Here is a 26831-nt window from a genome sequence, read left to right as displayed (position 1 = left end):
AGGTATTCAGAGCATGATCGATGTGGGCCTTTGAAGCTGATGTTCAGAATACGAGCTAAAGAGATACAACAAGGACATGTTACATGACCTGGAATCTCTCTACACCACAATATGCTGTTGTTTGGTTACTTCTAGCTGGGTGACGTGTTTCTTAACCAACACCGCTTACAGTAGGTTGAGTCAATCCTCAATGTGAGCTAAAATATTCAAATGTCTATTAATCCACCTCGAGAGAAAGAACGCATCATTTTACCACTGAAGAACTCAACAAAATTCTGTTTTCATCAGCTCTGATGAGATGAGGTGGAGACCTAAATCACAGAGACATGCGTAAATACTAGAGTAAATAAATGAAACAAATATGAAGTAAATAGTCAGTACTACTGGTACTGAAGAGACAAGTGTTCTTCACATCATATCAGTCCACATCAGTCCATCTTATGATCATATATGATTCTTAAATCACACATCTGCACACATCATCCATTCTCACACAACAATTTCTCCTCTCCTCTTGTTTGTACCTGTGTTTTGCTGCCATGTTGGACACCCATCAATCCCAGCTGCCCCACACCTCAACAGAGCAGTCCTTCTCTGCACAGGTTCCTCAGTAAGTCACTTTATCGTTCTCCTGTTATTTTGTCCTTCATCTAGAAGCTTGTGTGCATGCATTTGTGTGTGTGTGTGTGTGTGTGTGTGTGTGTGTGTGTGTGTGTGTGTGTGTGTGTGTGTGTGTGTGTGTGTGTGTGTGTGTGTGTGATTGTGTGTGGTCTTCTCCGCGCTCTACTGGAAGGCCAGGAGGAACATGAGCACCACGTTGATGATGATGAGCAGCATCATGATGAGGAACACCACCACCTTCTGGGTCTCTGGAGGGAGGTTGCAGCGCAGCATGGTGTTGAAGAATCCCATCCTCTGCCTGCTCCACCTCCCGGAGCCGCTGCCGCGAGCCATCAGTCCCCTGGCCTCCTCCTCTTCCTCCTCCTCACCGCCTCCACCCCTCCCCCGTCGCCGGTCCCTCAGTGACAAGCCCCCACACCACACGGCGCCGCCTCGTCCCCCTCGGCGCGTGTCGCCGTTGCCGTCCTCGGGCGCGGGTCTCCTCTTGCGTTCAGCTCTGACGCTCGCCTCTTCCGCTTCTCCTGCCACTTTGCCGATGCACAGCGTTGCCCCGGCCTGCCAGTGGAGGCTGGGTGCCTATCTGTGTCAGCGTTTGTGGGGATCTGCGTACTGTGAAGCTATTTGTGTGTTACGTGAGGAGCATCCCCCCCTCCTCCTCCTTTACTCCCCTCTCGCTTTGAGGAACAGGCACCTCCCCTGTTTTTCTCCTGTGTTCCAGCAGTAGAGTCTCTATTTAACTTTCAGGTTCTTTATTCTCTCCTTCAGTCAGGATATGAGGATGAAAGATGGAGGACAGGATCCTGCATATCTCCAGCTCATGCTCATGCCTCCTGTTCTCTTCCTTCCTCCTCCTTTTATTGTCGGTCCACTTGTTTTCCGGCTGGCTCTTTTCTCACTCCACCCTCCGGACGCTTAGTCGCTTCCACATCTCAAATCTTCCGACCATTTCTTCTCTGTATCGCTCCGTTTCTGCCCACCTTTACGCTGCTGCTAAAATGGTGCTCGGTGTTCTGCCTGGAGCCGCGCTGCCTCAGTTATCCATCTAACTAGCAGGATCACCCTCTTTACTCCCCCCCTTCCTTTCCTTTCTCTTTTTTGTCTGCCCACCCTTGCATAGCTGGCAACCAATCAAAATGCAGAGTGTGTCGGCGTATCCTGGAGACCAGAGTAGTTGAGGCAGGGCCATAGCAACCCTTTAGAAAGTGGGGGGTGTTGGGATGAGAGGAAGAGAGGAGCGGTACAATGGAGGCCATGCAGAATAATTGATACGTCTCAAGGGAAAAGGGGAAAAAATGTGTGTGTGTGAGAATGCACATGTGCAGGGGCATAGGGTTGAAAGCCATCTGCTGCATTCACTCACACGGGTCTAATTCTAGCACACGAATACACACAATTAATCAGCAGTAGAAAAAAATATGATTTGATCCACTAACTCAAGTTGGAACATTTACACCAAACCAGGAGTCAGAATCATAATCTCTAGATTTTTTAGCAGCTTCTAAAAAACAAATTGGGAACTGTTAGGTGTGTTCAAGCTTAAATACAAATTTTAAATACAAATTTGTGCTCTAGACTGTAGTTGTGACATGATGCAGGGGCGCTGTTGAGTGAATGTGAATGCCAGTTTGTAAAAGGGCTTGATAACTTCCTAGACAGTGAACGAATGGGCTGGTCCTGTATGTTACTGCTATGGTTGGTCAACACTGAGGTACCGTAAGATCATAGTCTCTGGTGATTGGTTGTGTCTTCATTGCTTCTAATCTTTGACGAATGACATATAAGGCTTGACATTATTCTATCTTGCACTTGTAAATTGAATTAATATGAAAATCCACGAGTCAATTGAGATTTAGATTTAGATTTGAGATTTAGATTTAGTGTTTAACATAAACACTAGGAACCTCTCAAGTTTCTTCTGTAAGTTCTTTTTACAATCAAAGGATTTTGCTACAAAGATTCTAGAAGGGAAATGAAAATAAATCTGTAAAAGCAGAGAATGGTGAAAATTGGACAGAGTTGCTTATAATTACTAAGAAAAAAACATTAATATATTTCATATACAGCATTTCTCCCCTCTTTTTTCCCCTTCCCCCTTTTATCCTAGTAGCAGTGGTGTTTTGATGATTATTTATATTCAATAAAGCAAACAAGTGACCTGGGGGAGGAAGTGAACCATCACTTTCCCTGGATCCATTTCTCCATGGATGTGACCTTAATATGCAGGTGGAATTGCCCATTACAACCAACATACAATGTAATCTGCTTATTCAGTTCCTCACAAAGAAAGGGAAGGATGATTTCAAATGCACGTTCGTTTTATATACTGGATAAATATTGGACTATGCAAATGCAGATTGATAAGCAAGGGCACACACACACACACACACACACACACACACACACACACACACACACACACACACACACACACACACACACACCTTCAGTCTACTAACTGAGTTACCTGTGCAGCACAGAGAAAACCACAACGTGATCACAATGTTTTTGTGTTGGTGGAGTGTACAGAGATCGACTTATTATTTACAGTGTACTATCTTAGATGCTGTAAGAGTGCACACATCTACTGTTAATCACATTTTACTGTGCTAGTGCAACAGCAGAATCTAGAGCAGGTATCCATGACAACCAAATAACCCAGCAACCTAAGTGCTTGTTTTTTGCACCCCTCTTAGAAAAAAGGAAATGACATTCATTTCTAGCCTTCTGCTGGGGCAACACTCTGTTTGCAAATGCACCAAACTACAGTAACGCTACGCACTGGATGGCTCAGAAATGTACACACTAACAATTCTTTTCTTATTTATTTCCTCTTAGATCACTTTAGATTGAGTTAGATTATTATTGATTTGATGATTCATCTATGAATAGATGACAGGCTCATAGAGTAATGCATCAAATCAGAAACGGACAGGATAGTATCTTCTCCATCATCGCTACCTGTGGTATATAATAATCTAAACAAAAGATATTTAATTTAATTTTTAATTGTCTAGCTTGACATCTGCAGTGTCTCCTACTACTGTATCTGTATAGTAGGATCTACTGTACCCCATGAAATAATATTAAGATTTTAAGTGTGCAATTAGACTGAAGCTATTGTTTGAGCCTTCCTACCTCATTGATGGCTAGCTGCTCCCCTCCGCCTCCACCTGGGTGGCCAAAACGGTGTCCAGCACTGCGAAACTCCTCATACAGCAGATCCTCCTCACTCCCCAGTTCGTCTCCAACCCCGGCCTTGTCTGACGCCCCATCAGGAACAATCACCGCTGGGACATGGAAAGGAAGGAGAGGACCGATGAGAGACAATGTCAAAAGATGGGATGATTAAGTGACTTACTGTAAATAAGTGTTTTGACTCATCTGATGTGAGTTTTGACTTTCTACAGATGATCAAACCACTAATGCATATTTCAACATGACTGAAAGTTCTTATTTATTTTTCAATCATTATTGAGTGAAAAGTAAATATTCATAGAAACTGGATACTGTATATAAGTGTTACATTAAGTGTTTATACTGTATATATAAAGCAACATCTGTTAATCTGCACCTGCGTCCAATAGTATGATATAAACGTGTTCACCATTGGTAATACACTCATAGCAAGCTCTTCCAGCCTCATTCCATGCTAATTTCAAACTTTCATGAAAGATGCTTTGTTTTTCCTTTTCTTCCAGAAACATCTGAAGTATCTGAACTCCCGCTTTGTGGCTACCTGGCTGACGAGCTAAAAATACATTTTCTGTCACACCTCATCATAGGCGTCACCCTCAGCTGCCTTGCCGACAGCTGTTGCCATGGAGGATGTATCTGTGGTGGCAAATCACCGTGGAGACAGAGAACGACAGATGTAATGAAAAAGCACAGAGAGCCCCCTCAGCGATGTGGAAAAACAATACTCGGCTATTAAAGAACGCACAATGAGATTCAGCCGGTGGGGGCATTACAAATAACGGGCTCTCTTCTTCCTACCTCTGGCACAGCACACTAAAAGGGTTCTTTCAGACTATGTACCTCTATATAATGTAACACAGCCATCAGCAGGGCGATGGAAGTTGCAGTTGCTGCCCTCACGGGGGCAGTGTAGGACACCCTGATTGGTTGTTTGTGATGCTGTGGAAAAAGATGGAGGACCTCCAGGTATTGACTGGCCTTTATTCATGTGCAGAGAGCTCCTGCAGTCTAGCTCACAGCAGCACAGGGGGTGAAAGGAGGGACACCACATGGAATCTGCTACAAAACACAGCGCCACGCCGCAAACTGGGTCCTCAAAGCAGCAACAGTACGGAGCTGAACACTTGTTTACAGACACAATAAAAGATGCGCAACGCTGTCTTGCAGGTAAAATCAATGTAACGTAGTCCACGCAGTTGATTATTCATTAAATAATCAGCTTTTACCACAGCTGCTCCTGATAACAGTAGCCTTTACTTAAACATGTGGGGACGATGTAACATCTTAGGAAATGTCTTCTGAGCTACCAGAGCCACACGTAAGCATGGAAACAGATACATACTGTATGCAGTAAAAACACTGTTCCCAGCCTGATCTGACCGGTGAAGAACGCAGTCACAGCTTCCTGTTGCAAATATGAAACCAAATAACGTTTCCATCCCCTTCCATCACAGTACCATCAGAGGGACAACTACCTGCTCCCAGTGTGTTCTCTGCACTACAGGCTTAAAGCTCCTGCACAGGAGCTGCAGGTGTCCGTTTGCACAGTCATTCCATTTTTGAGACACTACCCTCTAGACAGACTTATGAACGTGCCACCCTGCTTTCATTTCATGGACACGGATTTACTGCAACTGGACTCCGAAGTTATATTGACTGACTAGCAACCATCACTCTGACTTTTCATCATCACACTGTTGTCATGGAGTCATGGCTGGGTTACTGGCTAGTAATCTTCCAGATCCAGGTGTACAGTGCTAGATTCTAATTTTATTTAAAAGGTAAAAAAACAAACAAACATGATACACAAACAGCAGAGTGTTAGAGTGGCATGTGTAATCTCCTCTGTTGTTCTATCCTCCACACAGAACAAAAGCAATCACTGTTATCTACTGAATGGCGTGGCAGCTTTATACAGGCCACCGTGTCACTCACAGCGGGGGGGGGGGGGGGGGGGGGGGGGGTGATCCGCTGTTTACTATTTGTATCTTGGCCGAATGGTCAGCCTGTCCTTGTGCGTGTGTGTGCCTCTGATGGGATCTGAGAACTGATTGAAAAGCGTTTTTCGTGCACGTCACTGCAGGAAGGTGAAGTGGAGTGTGTGAGTTGGGACTGTAGCATTTAATCATCCTGAGCCTCTGGATGTGGGTTAGCCATATTAGTGGATCAGATTTGTCTGCATGGAGAACATTTAATACTCACTGGCACGGGTTTATGAGTGTCGCTGTGTGTGCGTGTAGCTGAGGAAATCAAGCGTAATGCTTCCATTTTCACTATGTGTGCGCGCTGCAGTGTGACACGTGCCCACCAGCAGCACGTGAATGAGGTGGCCTGTGAGAAAGCGGCTGGAACGCAGACACACAAAGTGGAATTCACTTTGACCCAATCTCACAAATATTTACGGCTGTCCCAAATACTCACCAGAGTATTTAATACATATTAATCCCCAGCTGAAAGTAGTCCCTCACTAATGCACTGTTTCATATCGGACAGGTGAAATCTAGAACCCACAGCAATAAGACGCAGTAGTCAGTTTTGTGTGGCGTTGGAATGCATCTATCTTACAGTAGCGTAGCATGAAGATAATGGGCACTATAGACGGTCTCTGTTAGGATCACTGCTTAACATTCATCTACCGACAGTAATAATAAGCAAACGTTCTAAAAGTAACCAATAAAACCATCAAACACCTTATCTCCTTTATTCTATTGCTAGATTTACACACAAATCTTTGTGCTCTTCACTGACTGTTTCACTGATTGTTGATGTGAATGTTTCAAATCACAAAAGCAACATGAAAGCATTGTTTTGTATTAAATGACTTTATATATAACAAGAATATTTATGTACTGTATACTTTCGGGGCATGTGGTTCTTGCTAATTAGAAACATGGAAAATGACAATTTGATCTAATTTTCTAAAATCAGCTCTATGTGCTCAGTATTATTTTACCTCAACTTACAGTACATATTGTAGTATTCTGTGCAGTCTTCAATGACAATTCATCTCCAAGAAGCATCACTGGCAGTGAGTGCTTCAGTATACTGTACTATAATAGTACAAATACAGTAGCAGATACTGGCACTGTCCTGATTCTTAAATTACTTTAATTACCCTCAGACTTAAGCTCAGCTCTTTCTGCCAGGAGCAACCTCCACCTGAACCCAGGTCTGGCAAAACATGACATCACTAAAATTATCTCATCTCCTGAGATGGTGTGTAGACGTGATTATTAAAGTTAAAGTCATGATTGTGTATCCTGACCCACAAAAAAAAGTCCTTAACAGAATCTCTCTGATGCTTTCTCTGCTTGTCAGATTCACAGTGATGTCATTGTGTTTAGCAAAGACGTTTGTCTGTATCATGGCACCAAAACTGGCAGAAGCGACTGGCAAAACTGTGAAACTAAGTCCCAGTTTGCAATAAACCACAATCATCCCTCAGGATTACATGCTCGTGTACATTCTGTGCTGCTGCCTCTGTGCTAATATATGCTGTGACTTCATAATAACCGGAGCAGTTGTTGTGTTCGAACGCATGATTCATGCAACAGTTCACTGGGAAAGTGGGAAAGTGTTACACGTCCGCTCCTTTCAGCAAAGTGTGACACCGTTTCTGTCGTTTCTGTCCTCTCTTACATGAAGTGACTTATTGGATTTGGGCACCATGCCCAATGTTCCTTCAAGGTGACAGAGATGCCCGCTAGCCAGCGCCTCAGCTGCCACCTCCCCACAGCTCAGTGGGCAGCTACAAATACAGCTGATAGATGCTTGTACTGTATACAGCTACTGCTCCTCTGTCTTATCATGGATTTACATTTAAAATGCATTAAAATGTACTTACTCTGCTTCATTCAACAATGCATATAAAACCTACCGTGACCAGATACCAGTATCTATTTTTTAAACTATAAGCCGCACTTACAGCATCATAGATCAAGGTTAATGACCCTCTGACACGGAGCACATCTTATCGGTTAAGTAGAGGAGAGAGGATCTGGCCCATAGACCTAAAACCAGGACAGGTGCTAATGAAAAAACAGACGCCACCAGGAGCATGCATCTAATCATCTCATTGTTGAACAAGTCATAAACCCCAAATCACACGGAGTCAGCAAGTACCACATACTGCAACAAGCATCTACAGTAGCACGCCTTAAAAAGGTGCATCCATGATTTCACATCTAACATCGAACAACGATCCTCTTTGAGACACACTGTCTCCTGCTCCCATCAGCTGTCAATCCACTGTTGCCCTGGAACGTTGACAGCAGCAATTCCTCAACCATTGTCAACAGTCAGTTGGGAGAATGATGGATTAATGAGAGATATTAACACAGCTATTACAGAAACCAAAAAGGCCCTTGACTGTGAGGCAGGGAGGCAGACATACTGTTCAGTATGGCGTATGGTGGTCAACAAACCTCTCGTAGGCCACAGTCAGAAACATTAGTTACAAATTAAACCTACTCTCATAAGAGCAGGAGCATATGAAAACAACATTGATGGACACGCTGAAGCTCAGTATATAAATAAAACATTCCATTTGACATGGAAGTAGCGTTAAGATTAGCCGATTGGCCGTTTTTTAAAGACTCCACCATGATTATAGATGTGTGAGCCCATTTACTGTGTTTTGACGGGTTAGGCTGTCTGTTGTGGCTGGCACATCAAACAGGTGCAAGCCATGCATCAGTTACTCTGTGTATTGATCCGGCCCCAAATGACTTTTTGGTTGTGAAGCCAAATACACACAACACAGACACCACTGCTGAGCTTGTCTGGCTTTACAGTTACCTGCAGCGCTCAAGGTTCAAGCAAAACCAAGGACGTGCACTCTTTGTAGGCGATACAAGAGTTGACAGGGTAAATTGTTTTTTGTGCTGCAGCTCTGAAGCAATATGGTGCTGTACAGAAGCTCGGTTGAATGTAACCTAGTGCTTATTGAAATTCTAGGCAGACGTCGTATAAATTGTGTTAGGAAGACCAGCCAGGCCTGAGGGGGGAAGACAGAGAGACGGGTGTAAGGAGAAAACACACTGTGTGCAGCGTTGACATGTATGAAGGCACTATTGGACTAAAGTATGCATCCTGCAACAACAGAAACACCAGCCGTCCTCCAAAATCCACAAACACCAATAACTGCCAACAATGAGTCCCACTGCCAACATTAACACTGAGGCATGAAAGTGACTGCTATGCTTTTAACCTGTCAATCTGAGCCCTGTCACACATGCACAAAGCAGGCAACTTTGAAGAAGACCACCCAAACCAAACTACTTTAGCTCACACATGTACTGTATGTGGCTTGAAACAGGCTGGATGGATTGTATATTATGGCAGAGAAGAGAGAAGATTTAAGATTTCTAAACATGGGTGGCACGGTCGCCTCACAGCGAGAAGGGCCTGGATTCATATTCCCAGGGCGGGGCGGGTTTGCATGTTCTCCCTGGGTTCGCGTGGGTTCTCTCCGGGTTCTCCGGCTTCCTCCCACGGCCCAAAAACATGCATTAGGTTAATTGGTTTACATTGTGTTCTGACACCTGTTGATCTTGTTCAGAACCAGAGCAGAGTTTAAAGCTGTGAAGTCAGACTGTTCAGATGGCTCAATCTGACCTCTGTCCATCATGTCGACCCAGTATCAATACGGTTATTAAATATGGATGTAGTACAGTACATGTGTTCAATTTTTCAGAAAAGCCCGGAGTCACATCCAGACAGTACTGGTTCTGTATGTGCAAGCACATGACGTCTAACACGCCCAGCCACTTCTCTATGACTAATCATACATCTACACTGCATGACTCAGGTTCTGCATATTTTAATGCTGCAGCATTAAGGCAAAAACAGTTGCATGTGACTGAATTGATTCCTGTGGATACAACTGACATCTGCATTTGAAATATGCGTTGTAATAATCCAGACAAAAACATTTAAGTACAGTATACAGTACAATGAACCAACGACATATACTCTTTAGCTCCTCAATGTCTGACGGTGTCTGACTCACGCAGAAAACAGACAGCAGAGATACCAGATCTAAAATAGAAAATCAGAAGTGACTGTCGGATCAAAGTGACATTATGTGTTTAAGAAATTTGAAGTGACACACAAAGTTAAAAAAAAGAAAAAACTAACTAGTTTATTGTCCTCAAAACATTGACATGTACTGTATAGTAAGATTATATATTGTGTGGTGAAAGTCACCAATCACTTTCTCACTTGCTCCATCCCCTCTTCTCGCTCCATTTTGGTGCTGACACTCGAAAGACAAACAACAGATGATTGAAAATCCAACACCAGATGGAATTAAATATACTTTAGAATTGTTAACCAAAAAAGTAATCACAACATCTCTGGAAAAAACTGGACCATAAGGATTATCAATTTTCCACCTGTTAATATCTGAATTACTGAATTACTGAATTACTGAATTATTAAAGCCGGAAAGACCAGACACAATGTTAAAGTTAAATGTCCACATGAGGACGTGACATATTGTCTGAAAACTGTACTGTAAAGACGTTTCAGGTTGAGAGTCCTCAGTCAGGACAGGAAACAGCTGTTTGGTCTATTAATGGCCCTGTCCTTTTCCCCATGACCATCATAGAAGACGTGATGGATTTAGAATTGCTTTAATGGTACCAGATAGTTGCAGAGCAAGTTTAATGAGCATTGTATAAAATAATTTGTCATTGTCAGAAATTCTGTCAGAAAGTTGCAAAAGAGCTCAGTGGCTTTGCTTGTATCTATATATATTAAATTGACACTAGTCTCACTCTGGAAGGTCATTAACCCAAACCTAAACACTGAAACTGTAACTACTGTGTAAACCTGCTGCCGAAATCTCAGCTGATGGGTTCACTTGTCTCAGCTGCCTCGTGTCCACACAGCTGTTGACCATACAAGGCTGCACTTAGAGCCGCGGCTCCTGATTTTGTAAGCTTTACCTGACAGCCATGGATTTACCACATACCGAGGGATTGCTCACTCCACCGCCAGACCTCGTGGCTACTTCCCCCTGAAAACACTTCATCACCTTCCCTCTGTATCACCGGACTCTGTGTCTTATCAAGTTTGGGCAGACACCACTCCTGCCTGACTCCCTTTTACTTTTGCCCTTCACTGACAGTACTTGGGGGAATATACGCCCTTTAACAAACAGCCTCAACTCCACAACTCTCACTTTACCTTTTGCAACAACTTTACCTTCACAGAATTTAAGACTTTTTCCAAGTTACATTCAACCCCTCAGAGCAGTCGAATGAATGCTAACACACAGTAGATACTATATTTCTGTCCTTGATTAATAAGTAAATACTATATTAGATATCAAACGATATTAAACAGATGGCACTGCATGTCACTAATATGAATACATTTGGAATGATACTTCTTTGGAACTGGAAAAACTGACACTACTTCAAGCTTCCACATATAAATTAATGTTACATTACATAGGCAGGCAGCTGTTTAACCAAACATCAGGGCTATTTTCCTTCCTGGAAGAAATGAACAGTGCCATAAGGTGCCAGTTCTGTTTACCATCACCCAGCTATCCTCAGCTGCAAAGGATGGCAGAGCCTTAACTACCAGTGAGAGATGTTAACACCTGGTCAACCTTCTAACAGAACTATTTACACAGGCAGGTTCTCTGTATTAAGCAATATAAAAGCAGTTTATATCATCCTGACATGAGAGAGAAACCTTAAAAATGTCCTCCCAGCCAGACGGTCCAGTAATCCCATTTAAAAAACGTTGAAGCAGTGATTTCAGTGACATCACAAAGCTGAGGTTCATCAGAAGCCTGTTACTGGAAACATCTCAGCTTAACGAGTGATAAGGCTGACAGGTGATGATTTCCAGGGCTCAGTACATGCCTTATACCATGAGACAGCGCCATACATTTAAACAGGGCAAACAGGATCTCTTTAACAAGATTAAAGAGCAATGATCGGACCAGCATTCACATTTTATTACCCTGTACAATCTACTTTCATCTCCCAAAACTCTCAGTTCAATTACTTTCACCCTTCAATCAAAACAAATTCAGAGCTTCGGAAAGTTAGGAGCAGGATAAAAATTGCTTCCAAAATGTAAACTGAATGACAACATCACATAATATTAACAGATTATGATTGTGAATGATTGTGTTGAAACCAGACCAATGGGTAAAAAAAAACCCTCCTCATTAGAGCCTTCAAATAAAGACACTTACTGTACATAAAACACTACATTACAAACGCATCAAAGAGGTGAATGAAGCACCGGGGATGTGGGGATGAAGGAGCACTTTTCGCTGCTGCTCTTATAAATAGTAACAGTGGGGCAAGTTGCCCTCCTAAAGAGGGAGAGACACATCATTGAGCTTCATCTGAGGAGGATATAATATGAACAGCAAGTCCTCTAATGAAACTATTTGCACAGCCATATTAGGCATTTGGAACAAATGTAATCTTTCAGATTAATCCCCTTGTTAGGGTCTGTTTGCCATTACACTGACCTTTGGGAGTACAGCTAGTTTAAGGCTCCTGCTTATACAAGGAAAAATAATGAGGCAAAAATATGCTTACATTGTTACATACTGTACATGTGGTTTTTAAACTCTTCGTCTTTATAGCAAATGTCTACATTTGTAGAACCAAAAGGAAAATTCTGCAAATAAACTTTGACCTCAACCCCAAAAACCCAACTCCCTCAGCGGATGTGTTTACAAGTAGAAGAGAACATGCAGACCACCCAAAACATGAGGCCTATCAAATGTAAAATACACCATCTTCTGTTCTTTCTCTCTGTCATCTCTGTAAACGCCTTCCACTTTGGTTTGTCTTTAGGATTTAAACATTGCCCTACACAAATGCCTCTTACACAACATCGCATGGCCAGTGTACGAGCCTAATAAAATGGATTTATCCTTTAATGTCGCGGAAAATGATTCAGTGTTGCTTCCAAACGGCATTAGAGCGCAGAGTGAATAAAGGTTCCAGTGGAAGCACAGAGGTAAACCAGCTCTGCGTGTCTGTCTAATGGGAGGATTACGTGGGCTTTTATAATGAGAGTGACTAATGAAGTGGATGAGCGCAGCACATGGCAACTAGGAGCTTCAGACCCGGTGAAAACGCTGGCCAGGTCACGAGTGGAGCGGATTCCGTCCCTGCTCAGATTAACCTCTCCTGACGTTCTAACAGCAGAGAAAGAACAGCTGTTGGATGTTCACAAAATCTGTCTCCAGTGGAAGGTACTGAAGTCTTCATCGTTCATTTAAAGCTTCTCAAATGATGCATGACCAAAATTTGAATGTTTACAACTATTAACTGGGGAAAGGTCTTCCTCAGGCTCACCTGTCAAGTAACACGTCATATTTGTTTAGAGAACATTTACTACTAACAGGAACCAACGTGTGAAGTGTGTGAGGTTTAGGGAGTGAACAGTCCTGTAAAAGCTCTACATGTTCAGTACTTCTCCTGTGCAATATCACTAGAATGTAAACTTGGAACGTGAAGATAAGCCTGGGCAACGCTGGCAGCGTAGACTTTGAGCAGATGAAACCAAAATAAATACGTTTGGACCAGATAGGCCCCAGCATGTTTGCCATGGACTTAGCCAAGACCACGACAGTGACTGCAGAGCGCTGACTGTTAAACATGGGGGAGGAAGTGCTAAGACGACGTTCATAAATAGTTCTGTGAATGCGAGTTTGTATACATGCAAACTGGCTCCAGGCTTTGGTGTACAGCATGCACTGGCTGGAGTAACAGACCCGCCAGAATATCGTATCAGCACCGTTGCGCAGGAGAACCTTGTACAATTGTTTTCTGTGTGTTAGCAGTAGCACTTGGATGCAGCCAGCAGCGGTAGGAATTCCTGAAAAGAGCCGGAGTCTCTCGTTCCTTCCTCCTCTTGTCCTTCATTTGCCCATCCCCCCTTTCACTCCTGTTCTACTTCACAACCTCCCCCATTTCTCTGATAATAATGCAAGGTGTGCAGCAGCAGCAGGAGGAGAGACGCTGAGGTTTTTACAGGCCTGCAGAGGGAGGAGGGTGTATATGTGTCACATTCCATGCAAAGTCTGTCTGCGTTTGTGTCCTTGTAATACATTGAATGTGTTTCCTTTCATGTGCTACCAGTGTTTGTAAAATCAGAGCTTGGCTTTAATTATGCAAAGGAGAAATAGTCCCTGACAGCTGATCCATTTGTGTATTATTTGCATGTTGAAAGGAACAGAATCCAGCGCACTGATGGTCATACCTCTGCATTCATCTACTTCCTCCTCTTTTACCCACTGTGTCCTCACATGTTGTTACCAAGTCTTCGTATTCGAACCCCATTGAGCTCCTTCTGTCTGCTCATTAATCAGATAGCATCTTATCAGCTCTGCCTCTAAAGCGAACAACATTACCTCTCTGACTCATATCGGTTTCAAACCTGCAGACACAAAGCGGTGGGCAGTCACTGTCCTCTCATGACTTCCCTATAAAAACTATTTGGACATAACATTTTACATTTCCCATAACACAATTTAATAGCCTATATCAAAACTATACATCCAGTTTGAAGTTCATGTTGGCTCTGTGTTAAGAAAATAATACATTACTGTAGCACGTAAGGAAGTGCTGATCAGTGCTATGACATTCAGTGCATTGTAGAAATCACAACCACACATTCACTTCTGACTTATATAGAAAGGGTCAACACCATAAGGTGCGAGCTCGTTCAACCTGACAGGACCAGTGTCTTATCTAACATACCCAGCATTGTCAGTCTACCGTCTGTCTTTAGGGAGGAAACAAGGGGTTAAGTGTTTGAGAGAAGAGTTGAGAGCTTTGTGAAGCTAGTACATGACCAAACAAATCAATTAAAATTATATATATGAGAAGTCAGTCACAGGATGTATCCCAAGATAAGCAGCAATTTGGAAAACGTGGTGTATTAATACTGTTGTTAATTAATATGTTACTAAAGAAATTAACTTTGGGAAAGAAAATATTGGGTCTAGATGGTCAAGAGGCTGCTGACACAGAGACAGGCAGAAATATGGGCATACTCTGAAAAAAACAACATGGAATCCTCAGATAGTAGACATATTGAAAGGAAATCAAGTGTGACCAAAGACCTGGGGATATTATCATGGTTTTATAAGTGTAAAAGCAAAGTGCAAAGGGGGCCACAATCAGGCTATTAAGAATCAGCACAAAGCTGACATTTGACAAACGATGCATCACAGAGAAACCATAGGAAAATAATTAAGGCAGTGAAAAATCTGCCTCGTAGCACAGAGGGAGACGGCGAATAGTACGGAAAAAGAAGAATGAGCTCCGGCAGCATTTGAAAAGGATCTATTTTTATAAAGCAAAACACCCCTCAGCATGAAGAAGTCAAGGCTTTTAATGCATGAAGGGAAGAAGAAAACATCCTAAAATGCACAGAGGCACAGGTATATGGCTGGAAACGTAAGAACAGCGCTATTGTTCCCAGAGGAACTGAAGTTTCCCACTAGAGGAGGTCTGTAGCACAAATACTTCAACTCTGACATCACAGAGACGTACAGTATGATGTGTAACGTAAGCATCAGTACCCTGACAACCTCCTGCTGTCTATTAGTCTGTACGTTTCAATGGGATACAGTAGCTCTGTATTAAATAGATATACTGTAATAAAAACTATGGATAAAGTTTTCAGGATAGAGAAGGTGAATCGTTATGACTGTTGCTAACCTGCTGCTATTTGTGATGTGCTATGAAGTGATGCGGCAGCAGTTACAGACATCTATCGACCCACCCCTACGTGCATCTCCCTCCAAACACCCCAAACCCCGTCTGTGGCATTTCACTGCTCGTCAGTCGGCACCACTGTGAGCAGTCACTGGCAGGTGTGCCATCAAACGTCATGTCAAACCCACTGCTCTGCCCTTCTCAGCTGTGACGGGAGCAGCCACGAGGCCACAGGACGAAGTGAGAGACCAAAAACAAGAAACAAAAAAGAGACAGTTTGATACTGAGTTGTTCTCAGTTGGGGGCAGGAAGGAGGGGGTCAGTTTGTCTTTCCATGAGCGGATCGCTACTCAGGGAGTGAAACTTCTCATTATCTGACTGCTAATAACAAAGTGGAGACAGAGAGGCAACCGGTTCTTCCTCCTCTCCTCCAACAAAGACAAAGGGAAATAATTTTAGCCTCCTCTGTTGTTGGGATGCAGCCGTCCAAGAAAAAGGGAGGTGGTTGTTACCACACGGTTTGTTTCATCAAAGGTCTGTACACTAATATATACAGTAGACAGTGTCTGCATCTCTCAGTAAGCTGATGAAAGCTGCGTTCATAATACTAATAACTGCTGTAGAGCAGCAAAGCTGTCCCCATTAACACGTAGATCTTAATAATTCTTTTCTGTGAACTAATAATGCTGTACGTCATCATGGGAACGATCCGCTGACAATCCATCCCGTAGTTGTGAAGATGGAACAATCTGGACCAAAGTGATGGACTGGCTCAGTGGCTGAGTGCTGTCATCCCTGCAGCAATGTCACCAGTGTGGCTAAAAATGTCCCCACATGTAATTAGCTAGTGTTTACAGTGGGTGCCACAGGCCAGTCTGGCTGCCATGATTACTACTATTGACTAATGGCTATTTTCATTTGTAGAACTTGAAAACAACAGTGACAGCCTTCTACTGTAGAACACCAGGATTAACTGTACTGTAACTGTAAGTGGAAAACAAAGTCTCTTTGAATGATGCGATGCATTTAGGATTTAATGTTGCATCTTTTACTGCGCTCACTTACAGTACTATGAAGATATAGTTAAGTGTGACCTGAGTTCAAAAGCAAGTAAAGGAAAAGGCGGTTTGGGTTACAATGACTTTTTTTATTTGTTGTCATGGCTACTATAACTGTCTGGTTAAGGTTATGGCAGTTGTGTTTATGTTTACGAGACACATACTGTTTGTGGGGAGCAGGAAACAAACAGCAGTTTGATGAGTTAAAGTCCAACGTTGAGTTACAGTATGGACCCAACATCGTTTTATCCCTCTGAGGAATCTGTGGCTCTAGAACATAATCACTCTATTTCCTCCCAATGGACAAGAGTCAAAATAATGAGGTTAAGTTGTTTTTGGACATTTTCTGTATCTGCTGATGTTTTCCTGTTCTTTGCAGCAGCAGCTGGAACTCAACTGCTGCAAAAGTCTTTTCTGTATAACATGAAACAAAACGTCCACACAAACACTGGAATAAGCTGTTGAACACTACAAACACAAATTCAAATTCCTACTGGTTTCAACAATGCCTAACAATAAGGGAAATCATATATAAATCATATGTATGTAGATAGCACCATATGAACTACCATACCAACAAATTATTCACATTTTTTTAAACTAAAATTAAAATCAGTGCTTCTGTTTTGTTTCATTCCTTAATGTATCAAAACTGAAAGAAAAACTCAATGGAGAATATTGATTTGTGGAAAACCTCACTCCAGTTGGCACATGACATCATGAGCTCCTAAACCTCCAGCATCACAGCACTCCATCTCTTTTATGGAACATGCAATGCTGCGCTGACATAATGTAATGGGCTGTTTGGAGACAACAACGCTATTAAGCCGAGTTAATTGCTCCCAGCACTTCAGCCGATTCTTGCGCGGTGACACTCAGGTTCACTGTGGGGAGACGCGGCGATCACTGGCGCGTGGACAAAAACGATGTGAAAGGTGACTTTTAGCAGAACTGGAATCAGATACAGTTTGCAGGGTATTTTATTTCAGCTGTCGTCACTCAGAATGTTTACCCTGCCAGTCACCGGTTCTAACGGCTCTGGCCACCTAGAACCTCTGCCCTTGAAAGGCACTTACTGCACATCCAAGACGTCACCGAACCTCTGCTAAGAAGGAACCCGCATTGGATTAATTCTGTCTCCATGCTGCCACATTAAAGGAGCATGAATTAAGAGAAAATATCTGTATGCTGCACAGTACAGCTGTGTTGAGGTCAGGTTTAACCGTTAACCTGGTTATTTTTCCCCAAGGGCCCAAATGATGGTACAGGTACTGTATGCCCAGGGCAGGTAGCCAAGAACTATCCATCACCATCTTGGCCTGTTTCAGTGGTGCCAAGTAGAACGTGCACTCTTTTGTTTTCTATAATAAGCATAGCAGGCCTTCTTTCTGAAGACATCAGAAGATTTTAGAGACTGAGAGATTCCTTTTGGATTAAAGTATAATTTTCTGTCTATATGCAAATTTTGCATGTAGACAAGTCAGTTACGATGGCAGCTGGAGGCGACACTTTTGGAGTGGCCTGGCTAGTTCAATGCTAGGTTGATGGACAAACTTTCATCAACTTCGCTGCCATGCGATCACGTCAACCCCTAATCCACATCAAGAAAAAAGGATATGGGAGGTGACATAGAAAGGCTTTGTTTTTTTTCAGTTTTTCTTCTTCTTCTTCGATTTCCTACCAATGCAGCAACAGCAGTGAATTAGATGTCAAAGTAGGTAACGAGTGGATAAAAATCACTGCAGTAGTTCTGCTCTTTGCCTTCTCCGTCCCTGTCTCAACGGAGTCACTCCAGCAAAAGGTACAACATGAAGATGCCGCGGGCCGAATGGCTGCTCCACAGCGACCTATTTCCCATAGAGCCCCGTGCCTCGCATTTATTGTGATGGATGCTTTCAGACATCCTTCCCTCCTCCCCTCACTGTTTTTTGCCCCATAGATGAGGACAGTGGAACTCTGTGTGTGTGGGACAATGTGCTACATTATTGCCAGCTGGGGACAACACACGAATTATACAAATGTAGTAACATATGTCGATACACTTAATTGCTGCACCATCCTTTGGACAATTTATATTGTTATTGGATCTATGTTATACTGAGCGCAGCAGGACAATGACACAAGTAATGTAATGTGCCAGGTGGGACAAAGACCTGTAGAAAACAGGAGATGATACTAAATGTACAGTTATGTTATACTGCATGATGATACAAAGGACTTGATCACATACACTGAAGGTTTAGGAATAAATTATTCTCACAGGATCCTTTACAGTTATAGATCTGCTTCTACTGTACTTAATGCAGTTTGCAGGAGACACAACATGACAGTCACCTCAACCACAAATCTGAAATTCTGTTGATGTTGAGATAAAAAATATTACTAATATTGTTATATTGAGAATCTCATTTAAAATACTAATGAAAATTGAAATCCAGCTAAATTTACTGTATACTGTAATTGTGGGTTAGTAAACATTAATTGGTATCCATGTAAATTCAGCTAAGAGTTTGAGACAAAAAAGGCAAAAGGGCAGCTGACTTCACTGATCCAAGAATTATAAATAACACAAAATCCCCAAATGCCTTTTACAGTATGACAACAACCCAAAACACACAAACAGAGTCCTGAAGAACTATCATCAGAGACAAAAATAACACTGAGTGTTACAACAGATGGCCCCACAGAGCCACAATCTCCACATCTTCAGACAAAGAACCAGTTGACACACACTATTTTTCCTGAAGGAAGTTCTCCAATGCTTAAAACGACCCACTTTAAAAACTGTTTTTAAACAATGCGTGCACACGTCCAGAGAAGAAACAGTGCTTTTGAATGAAAGGCTGCTCACACGGGTGACTAAGTCAGTGTGCGTGTGTGTGTGTGTGTGTGTGTGTGTGTGTGTGTGTGTGTGTGTGTGTGTGTGTGTGTGTGTGTGTGTGTGTGTGTGTGTGTGTGTGTGTGTGTGTTCTTATTTGTCACAATAGTTCACTGTTGTGCGGGAGACAGACACCCTCCTGTCACTTTGCCAATGCTAAACGCAGAGACTTCTCATTTGCCCCAGCTTCTTTCACAAGAAAAAAAGAAATCTGATTAAACTTCTCTTTCCATCTCCATCAGTGGAAATCTCAACCCCAAACTCCCCTTGACTTTCTCTCCTATCTGTCAAAGGCAAAAACAACAGAGGCCAGTGCTGCTGACACTCTGGATACTAAAGGTTCAATTTTTAAGGTAATATTTTTTCATGAATAATTTTGCAACCTTCTTTACTGCAAATATTATACAGTAATAATAAGTAGTAGACTTGCAATGTAGTTAAGCTGGGAAACAGAGGACAGAGTGGAGGGGATGCATTTAGGGCATTATGCCACTGATTCCTGGCAGACGCATGTTGTAGAATTAAATATTGTTTAAGGTTTTTCACGTATTGCACCTTATAACGCTCTGCTAACTGTGAAAATTGCTTTCTATCTGAAATGACTCAGCACCTCAAACAATATTTACTGTGCCTAATACTGGACTTATGTAAAGGAAAATAGTGGTCAAACCAAAATCATCATTTTGTACTTTTTGTATTTTCATTCACATCTTCTATATAGACCAACCGATTAGAAAAAGATGGCTATCATTAAAGGAGACCAACTGTCAGACTGCCCTGACTGTTACAGATAAGATCTCCAATGGTCTCCAATGTGAAAGGCACATGGTTTTTGTCAACTCAACTATCCACTCTGACCACTCGCCCATGAGGTTTCATGATGCTAGAATGTCATGTGACATCTGTCCTTTCGCTGATGGACCACAGTCATCTGTCCAATTAAAGTCCCCGAGAGAATGCTTTCTAGAAAAAAGCAACAAACAACTGAAGGAGGGATGTTTTCTTTGTCCATCAGTGCTGGATGACGAAGGATTACCTCTTCAGGCCATAGATTAAAACAAAGCTTTCAATCCTTGTGTGTCGTTAATAGATCAAAATGGGTCGCTTTGGGGTTCTATAGGTCTCCAAGAGTGGATGAAGTGTGTGTGTTATGTGTCCACATCTGAGAGGTTGATTTGATGTAAAAGTGAGACTGTAGCTGCCAGGGTAGGAAGAGACAGAATATACTGCATCAAGTTAAAGACACGGACATTAACAGTACAGTCCAGGCTGTAGTCCATATGTTCTATACATATATTCTACTCCTTCTAGTGTGCGTCACATATGGACATACAGCAGCCTGCCAACACATACGGTATACCATATTTGTTCGTCCACCTCCGACTGAGCAACAAACACTTGCTAATGTTGCAGTGGGAATATGCAGCGCTGTACCAGGCCCTCCTCCCACTCCACTGTACATATTCACCCCTCCTCCTCCTCTCTCAGATGTATGCCACCATTTGGTTGTGTTATCATGGACTTTACATTTTTCAATCTGCTTGAAACAGCGCAGCCCTCTTTAGCAGCAACACAACAGAATGAGCAACATCTTTAGTGAGGTTAGTTCTAGTTTAACGTCTCAGTTTATTAAACATAAAACAACACCATCCACTCATTACAAGTATACAGTAGTTTAAAAGTCAGCCTGACTCACAAATTTAAAACAATTAGGAGCTATGATGAAGCTAAGTAGAGCTAAAGCTAATGTAATGCCAATTCAACCAGGCGGATGCTTTGCTAAATGTCACAGTATTGGGAGATAATATGCCTCCGTATGAGTGCCACCACTAATTTTGTTGCTTTCAGCTTTGGGCAACACAGCAGCTGTGAAGGCCTGAGATAATGGCCAGTTTCTGTCATATGTTCCCAGCCCTTCATCAAAATGCTGCAGGGAACAAAATCCAGAGAAAGCCACAGAAAATGAAGGTGACGGGTTGGACAGAAGAAGGGAAATGCATAGAATGTCAAAACTACGTAAACGTTCATCAACACAAACATTGAGGCATAATAAGCCTGTTAGAAGTAAAGCAGCACAGTGACACTGGCAGGACTGGAAGGATTGTTTGAGTGACCAGAAAGAGAACAGACCCATATGAAAATAATACTAAAAAGCTACGGATAATTATCAAGAATCATTAATAATTCACATTATTTATCAATTTATCAAAGACCACATTGTCATCATATTAAATTTTATATCAGAACTCGACCCTGTGTTATGATCTCACTGTTCAATGTTTCAACATTTGTCAAAACAAAAGTGAACTGAATAATGTGTTTAGATTATTTAACAAAGTAAACAAATAAGTATTTTTCTTCCTCAACTGACTAAAATGACACAATCATCTGCTTGTGCTGGTGAACTGCAGTGGTAGTTTCAGACACTGACCATGTAATCACCACTATGTAACAGTATGCAACAAAAAGTCTGCTCCTGAACCTTCAGGGCACGTCCTACCTCGCTCCCCTGTCATCTCTATGCAACAACCAGGTATTTTTCATTTTCAAAAATGCAGTTTGGATTAAAACACCTATTCCTGCCGGCTGAGGGTGGTCTGAAAGATTCACGCTACTTAAGTGCTACCTCACACATACAGAGCAATACATACAGAAAAATCCATCACGATCTGTGTGACTAGAAAGCTGAGCAGCCGGCCCACCCAAACATTTCAACGCAGCACCTACCCTGTCAGCTGGTGTCAGCTGAGTGGTTGGCATGACACACACACACACACACACACACACACACACACACACACAGACACACAGACACACACACACACACACACACACACACACACACACACACACACACACACACACACACACACACACACACACACACACACACACACACACACACACTGCGCAGCCTATCCGATCCAACCTTGAATAACCTCATGACAGTGTGTCAGTGGGTTCATGTGCATGTGAGGTCACATACATGCAGTGAAATTGAATCATCCGTGGGCGTAAAAACTGGACACTTTACGTCTGCAAGATGCAAATTCAATGGTGAGATGTGATGAAGATCTGCGCAGACCTCCATTGTATGTGAATAGCTCTTACCTGTGGTAGAGTGAAGACTCTCTAAGCTCCAGTAGCGTGACAGGACCCCCCTCAAAGTGCCGCCTAAGCTGCCTCCTCCTCCACCTCCACCCATGCATCCACCCACCCCGAGACTCCCATCCACCATGCTGTCCACCCCTCCGCCTGTCGGGCTTCCTCCGTCAGAGTCGGACCCCGGCGACAGACCCGAGCTGCCGCTGCCACTGCTGCCACAGCTGCCCCCAGGAAGGGGCACGCCCCCCTCCGAGCTCTGCTGGGTCCGCATCCCAATCCAGATGCACGAAGCGCCGAGGAGGGGGGAATTGGGAATGGGCAGTGAAGAAGTTAGGGGAAATGAGGAGGAAAACAATACGGCTGAGCAGGTGGTTTATTCCAGAGAGACCGTGCAGAAAAAGGGAAGGAGAAGGTGGAGGAGGAGGTTTCCTGGCTGATAACTGCTGCACTGTTCGCTGTGGTAAGCTTCAGCTGTCAACTTGCGGCTTCCTTATCCCATGCACTGAGCTGGAGAGCTGTAACTGTGCTCCTCTCCTCCCTTCATCTCTCATACAGCAGCTGCCTTCTCCCTCCCTGCCTGTTTCTGTGGGTCTCTCTACCCATTTGCACACCGCTTCATAGCCTTACATCAAGTCACCCTGTCCAGCTCCCTCGCTCTCCCTCGCTCTCTCGCTCGCTCACTCGCTAGCTTGACATCAGCGGGGGTCCTAGAAGGGGGTTTCCGTAGCTCCACTGTGTCGTTTGCCTTCTAATTCACTAATGGTGCGGAATTCATTTAGCTGGAGAGCGAAAAATGCCACCCCTCTCTCCTACCTCAGTCCACCCCCCACACATTCTCCACCATTCCCTAACACACAGTGATCTACTGCACCTCTGGCGACACTCAACAGTGATGTCGCTATGAGTTTAATATCATTATCATAATGCACGTTGCTGTACTGATATTTGTAATTATTGAATGACTAAATGCTTTATTCAATGTAATCTTATGTAAAAATGTCCCAATGCTTGAAAAGGTCGGTTTTGTTTATTCCATGCTCGATAAATAAAGTCACTTCATTCTTCAATCATCAATGTGATTACAAAGTTAGACCACCTTGAAAAAACACAATTTTTATGCTCTTCTTCACTGTGTTTATGAGGTTTTCTTCCTACAGTACCACTGCGTGATTAAATGTGTCACAATAGAACACTTTGTAAATGCATCAATATACATTAAATAAGACAAAACAACTTAGTTAGTCTTACTAGATTATATATTAATAATTTTGTTATTTTGTATGTATTCACATTTTGATTCCTGCTGTGCAACACCCTCATGTTGCGCTCAGGCACGAACACCACACACAATTAAGGGTGCAGTGAATGGAGTGGTCCTGTAAGCACATTAAATCAAATCCATCAATTTGTAGTGTCATATAAAAGATACAGTTCTGGCCATGAAGCTTTAGTTGAGTCATGGACACATAACAGGAAATAGCTAAAACTGAAATTCATTCACCTGAGATTGACATTGCCTGCTTTTGACTCTACATAGATCACTGTTATTAAGGGACTAAAGCCTAATGAAACCATCTTGAAGAAGATTACATGAGAAAAGGTGATACAGCATACTGTATCAGCACACTTTGCTTTGCTGGGGATCACAATGATAAAGCATATCAGTGTGTAAAACGATTAAAGTGTCTTTCTCATACGAGCACTGTCCCATTCGCAGTCCCTGACACAGTGAGATGGCACTGCTCGAGTCTTATGATTCAGCTCATAATTCAATTTAGTCCAATGAACCTAATTATGCTGAGACGTTTGAAGCAAGAACCCTGACCTCACTGTGGGAGTGTGTAATCTGCTGTCTGACAGGCTCAGACTGCCCCAGTGTGTGTGTGTGTGTGTGTGTGTGTGTGTTAAGTAAATACATTTGTAAGCCACAAATAAGGTGTGGGCTGTTGCTAAATGGATCATACCTGTAATACTAGGGTTAATGACATGCAGCAGCACAGCTACGTGTAGTCTGGCACCTCAGTAGATCTACTGTGGGATGCTAATCTCCCAAACTAAACGTTTGTGCCAAGCGATTGCCTCAACAAGTCAAATATCATGTCTGTGACCATTGGGCGAATGGAAAAGGGGACAACACTCATCCATGTCGGTCAGGCACACGCAGGCATTCAAAGGCACATGCAACCGCAGTACATCGACCATGTGTCTACAAAGACAAGTTTGGTGAGCTACAGCGTAAAGGTAAGCAACGAACACTCCTGAATATTCTCCTAATTTTGAGCCTTGTTCAAACTGTAAGACCTTGTTTAACTGCATAACTAGACATGCCATCATAAATTTTCCAACTAGATTTTCCAACTAAAACACAAAACATACTCATGGGTTATTTTGTATGTATTTGTATAATATACAAGTTGAAATTAAAAGAAAATACTGTAAACATTCTAATCTGTTGCATGGGTCCACATAGAAAAACAGTCTAAGCTTTGCATTCTAGTGGGAACTTACTGCAGCCAGCAGGCTAAATAAGGAACTACAATGGTTCTGTGTCATCATAAAATATTAATTTATGTATAATAAACCAAAGCTTTTTTTTCCCATGTAAAGTATTACTTGAATACACACTCATGTTCAAGCCTGCCCCTGAATACCTACTGTGATATGTTCTGGCTCTTTCAATCTTAACAAGGATTATTTAACCAAAATCAAAGATCAATATTCTTACAAACACCTAACAAGCGCATATTATTTCTATCACTAAATGAATAACTGCCAAGCTGCACAAAAAATGTATTCCTACTACATAGAAACAGACTAATATGTACATGATCTGACTTATTAGCAACGTTTTTACATTATAATTACACTTCTTCTAAATATATTTAATGAGGTTATACTGTATCTGCATTACCATACAATATACATACCACGTGAGAGAGCAGGATACACTCTTGGTAAAATGGAAAATGAAATATGTACATAAATGTAATATACACAAAATTTCAATCACAGAAGTAGACTGTAGCAAAAGTTTAAACAACTTAGCAACCTCTCCACATGCCTACAGATCCTGAACTTAGATAAGCCTGAGTGAAGGTCCTCTTAAAAGCACATGTTTTCAATATGAAGAACACTGAACCACAGTGGTTACTTACAGGAGTAGGAGACACGTCTTCTCCAACCCAGGCAGTCAAGTCCAATCGGGGTGCTCTGAGAGAAGCAGTGGGCCTTGAGCGGCATCCCCTGGAAGAGTCTAATTGGCCCCAGTGTGACTCCAGCATCAGTCTGTGGGAATAAAAAGAGCTGGTTTCAGTCACTGACATTTGTCTGCAAACGGTGAACTTGGAAAAACACAAACGGGAAAGAATTTTTTATTAGATACAGTACATTAAAGGAGGCATGCGAGAAGAAGTACAAAAGATAGAAGGAAAGATAGAAAATAAATGAATGTGCAGAAAATGTTCAAGAGAAAAACATGAAATGAAGCCATGCATGAAAGAGAAAGTGAAAATGTTCAGGCTTCATTTCCAAAGAACGCGGTTAAAACACAGTAGACAGGAACAGGCTGTCCAAGAAGCAGTGCAGCGAAGGAAGAAGATGAGCATTACAAAGACATCCAAGGTTTGATCTTTGCTTTGGCAGCTCACAGGACTGTGGCCGCATCTTACTTTCTCCAGGTCTTCAGAAATCAATGTGTTGAGTTGACCCAGGCTTCCTCTGATGGCTCTGGCCAGTTTCCGTTTGTATTTCTTGTGCTCTTCTAGCCAAAGGTCATCTGAGCATCTTCGCAGCCGGACGCCTCCACCACAGCCCACATCCACCTTTCTGCCCATGCTTTGGCTTCCAGCACCCAAAGAGGCCTTCAAGTCAGCCTTCAACAGCTTCTTTGTTCTGGACAGGCTGGCACAACGACCACCATTTTGTGCATCCTTTTGAGCGCACAATACATCATTAGTTGCAGTCACTGCAGTCATGAAGTTCAAGAATCTTTAAGAATCCCAGACACAGCACCTGACTAACCCCTAACTGAATCTATAAAACACTTTGTAGATCTGCAAAATGATTTTAGTTTTAGGAACCCAGACAGCCAAATGTACTGCCCATCTGATTATGTCAAAATCAATTTTATTAGGAGGACTACTGCAGAGAGCTCAGAATGGAAACGAGTGAAGGAATGGAAAATAATAACCACCCATGTGCTGGGGGGCATTACAGACAGATGACTCTGCTGTTTTTCCACCTCTTCATCTCCTTTACAGACAC

The 26831-nt window shown here is 42.6% G+C and overlaps 1 protein-coding gene across 3 annotated transcripts in view; it reads right to left on the bottom strand.

Moving 5' to 3' along the window:
- Window positions 1-26831, bottom strand: part of arhgef4 (Rho guanine nucleotide exchange factor (GEF) 4) — a 65006-nt gene that overhangs the window by 7467 nt on the left and 30708 nt on the right. Inside the window, exons 4-6 of one of the 3 annotated variants that reach the window (XM_029149416.3) lie at window positions 26237-26497; window positions 25724-25853; window positions 3757-3908 (exon numbers count right to left, since the gene is read on the bottom strand). In XM_029149416.3, coding sequence (XP_029005249.1) covers window positions 3757-3908; window positions 25724-25853; window positions 26237-26497 — 543 coding nt within the window. Of the gene's footprint in view, window positions 1-524; window positions 1703-3756; window positions 3909-22574; window positions 23209-25723; window positions 25854-26236; window positions 26498-26831 lie in introns of those variants that run through there. The other 2 variants (XM_029149420.3, XM_029149421.3) reach the window with 2 other exon arrangements.

Source organism: Betta splendens, chromosome 4, assembly GCF_900634795.4.
Source record: "Betta splendens chromosome 4, fBetSpl5.4, whole genome shotgun sequence".
In the NCBI taxonomy this organism is placed as follows: Eukaryota; Metazoa; Chordata; class Actinopteri; order Anabantiformes; family Osphronemidae; genus Betta; species Betta splendens.
Note: the sequence above shows the minus strand (reverse complement) of the source record. Positions and strands in the feature narration are given on the sequence as shown.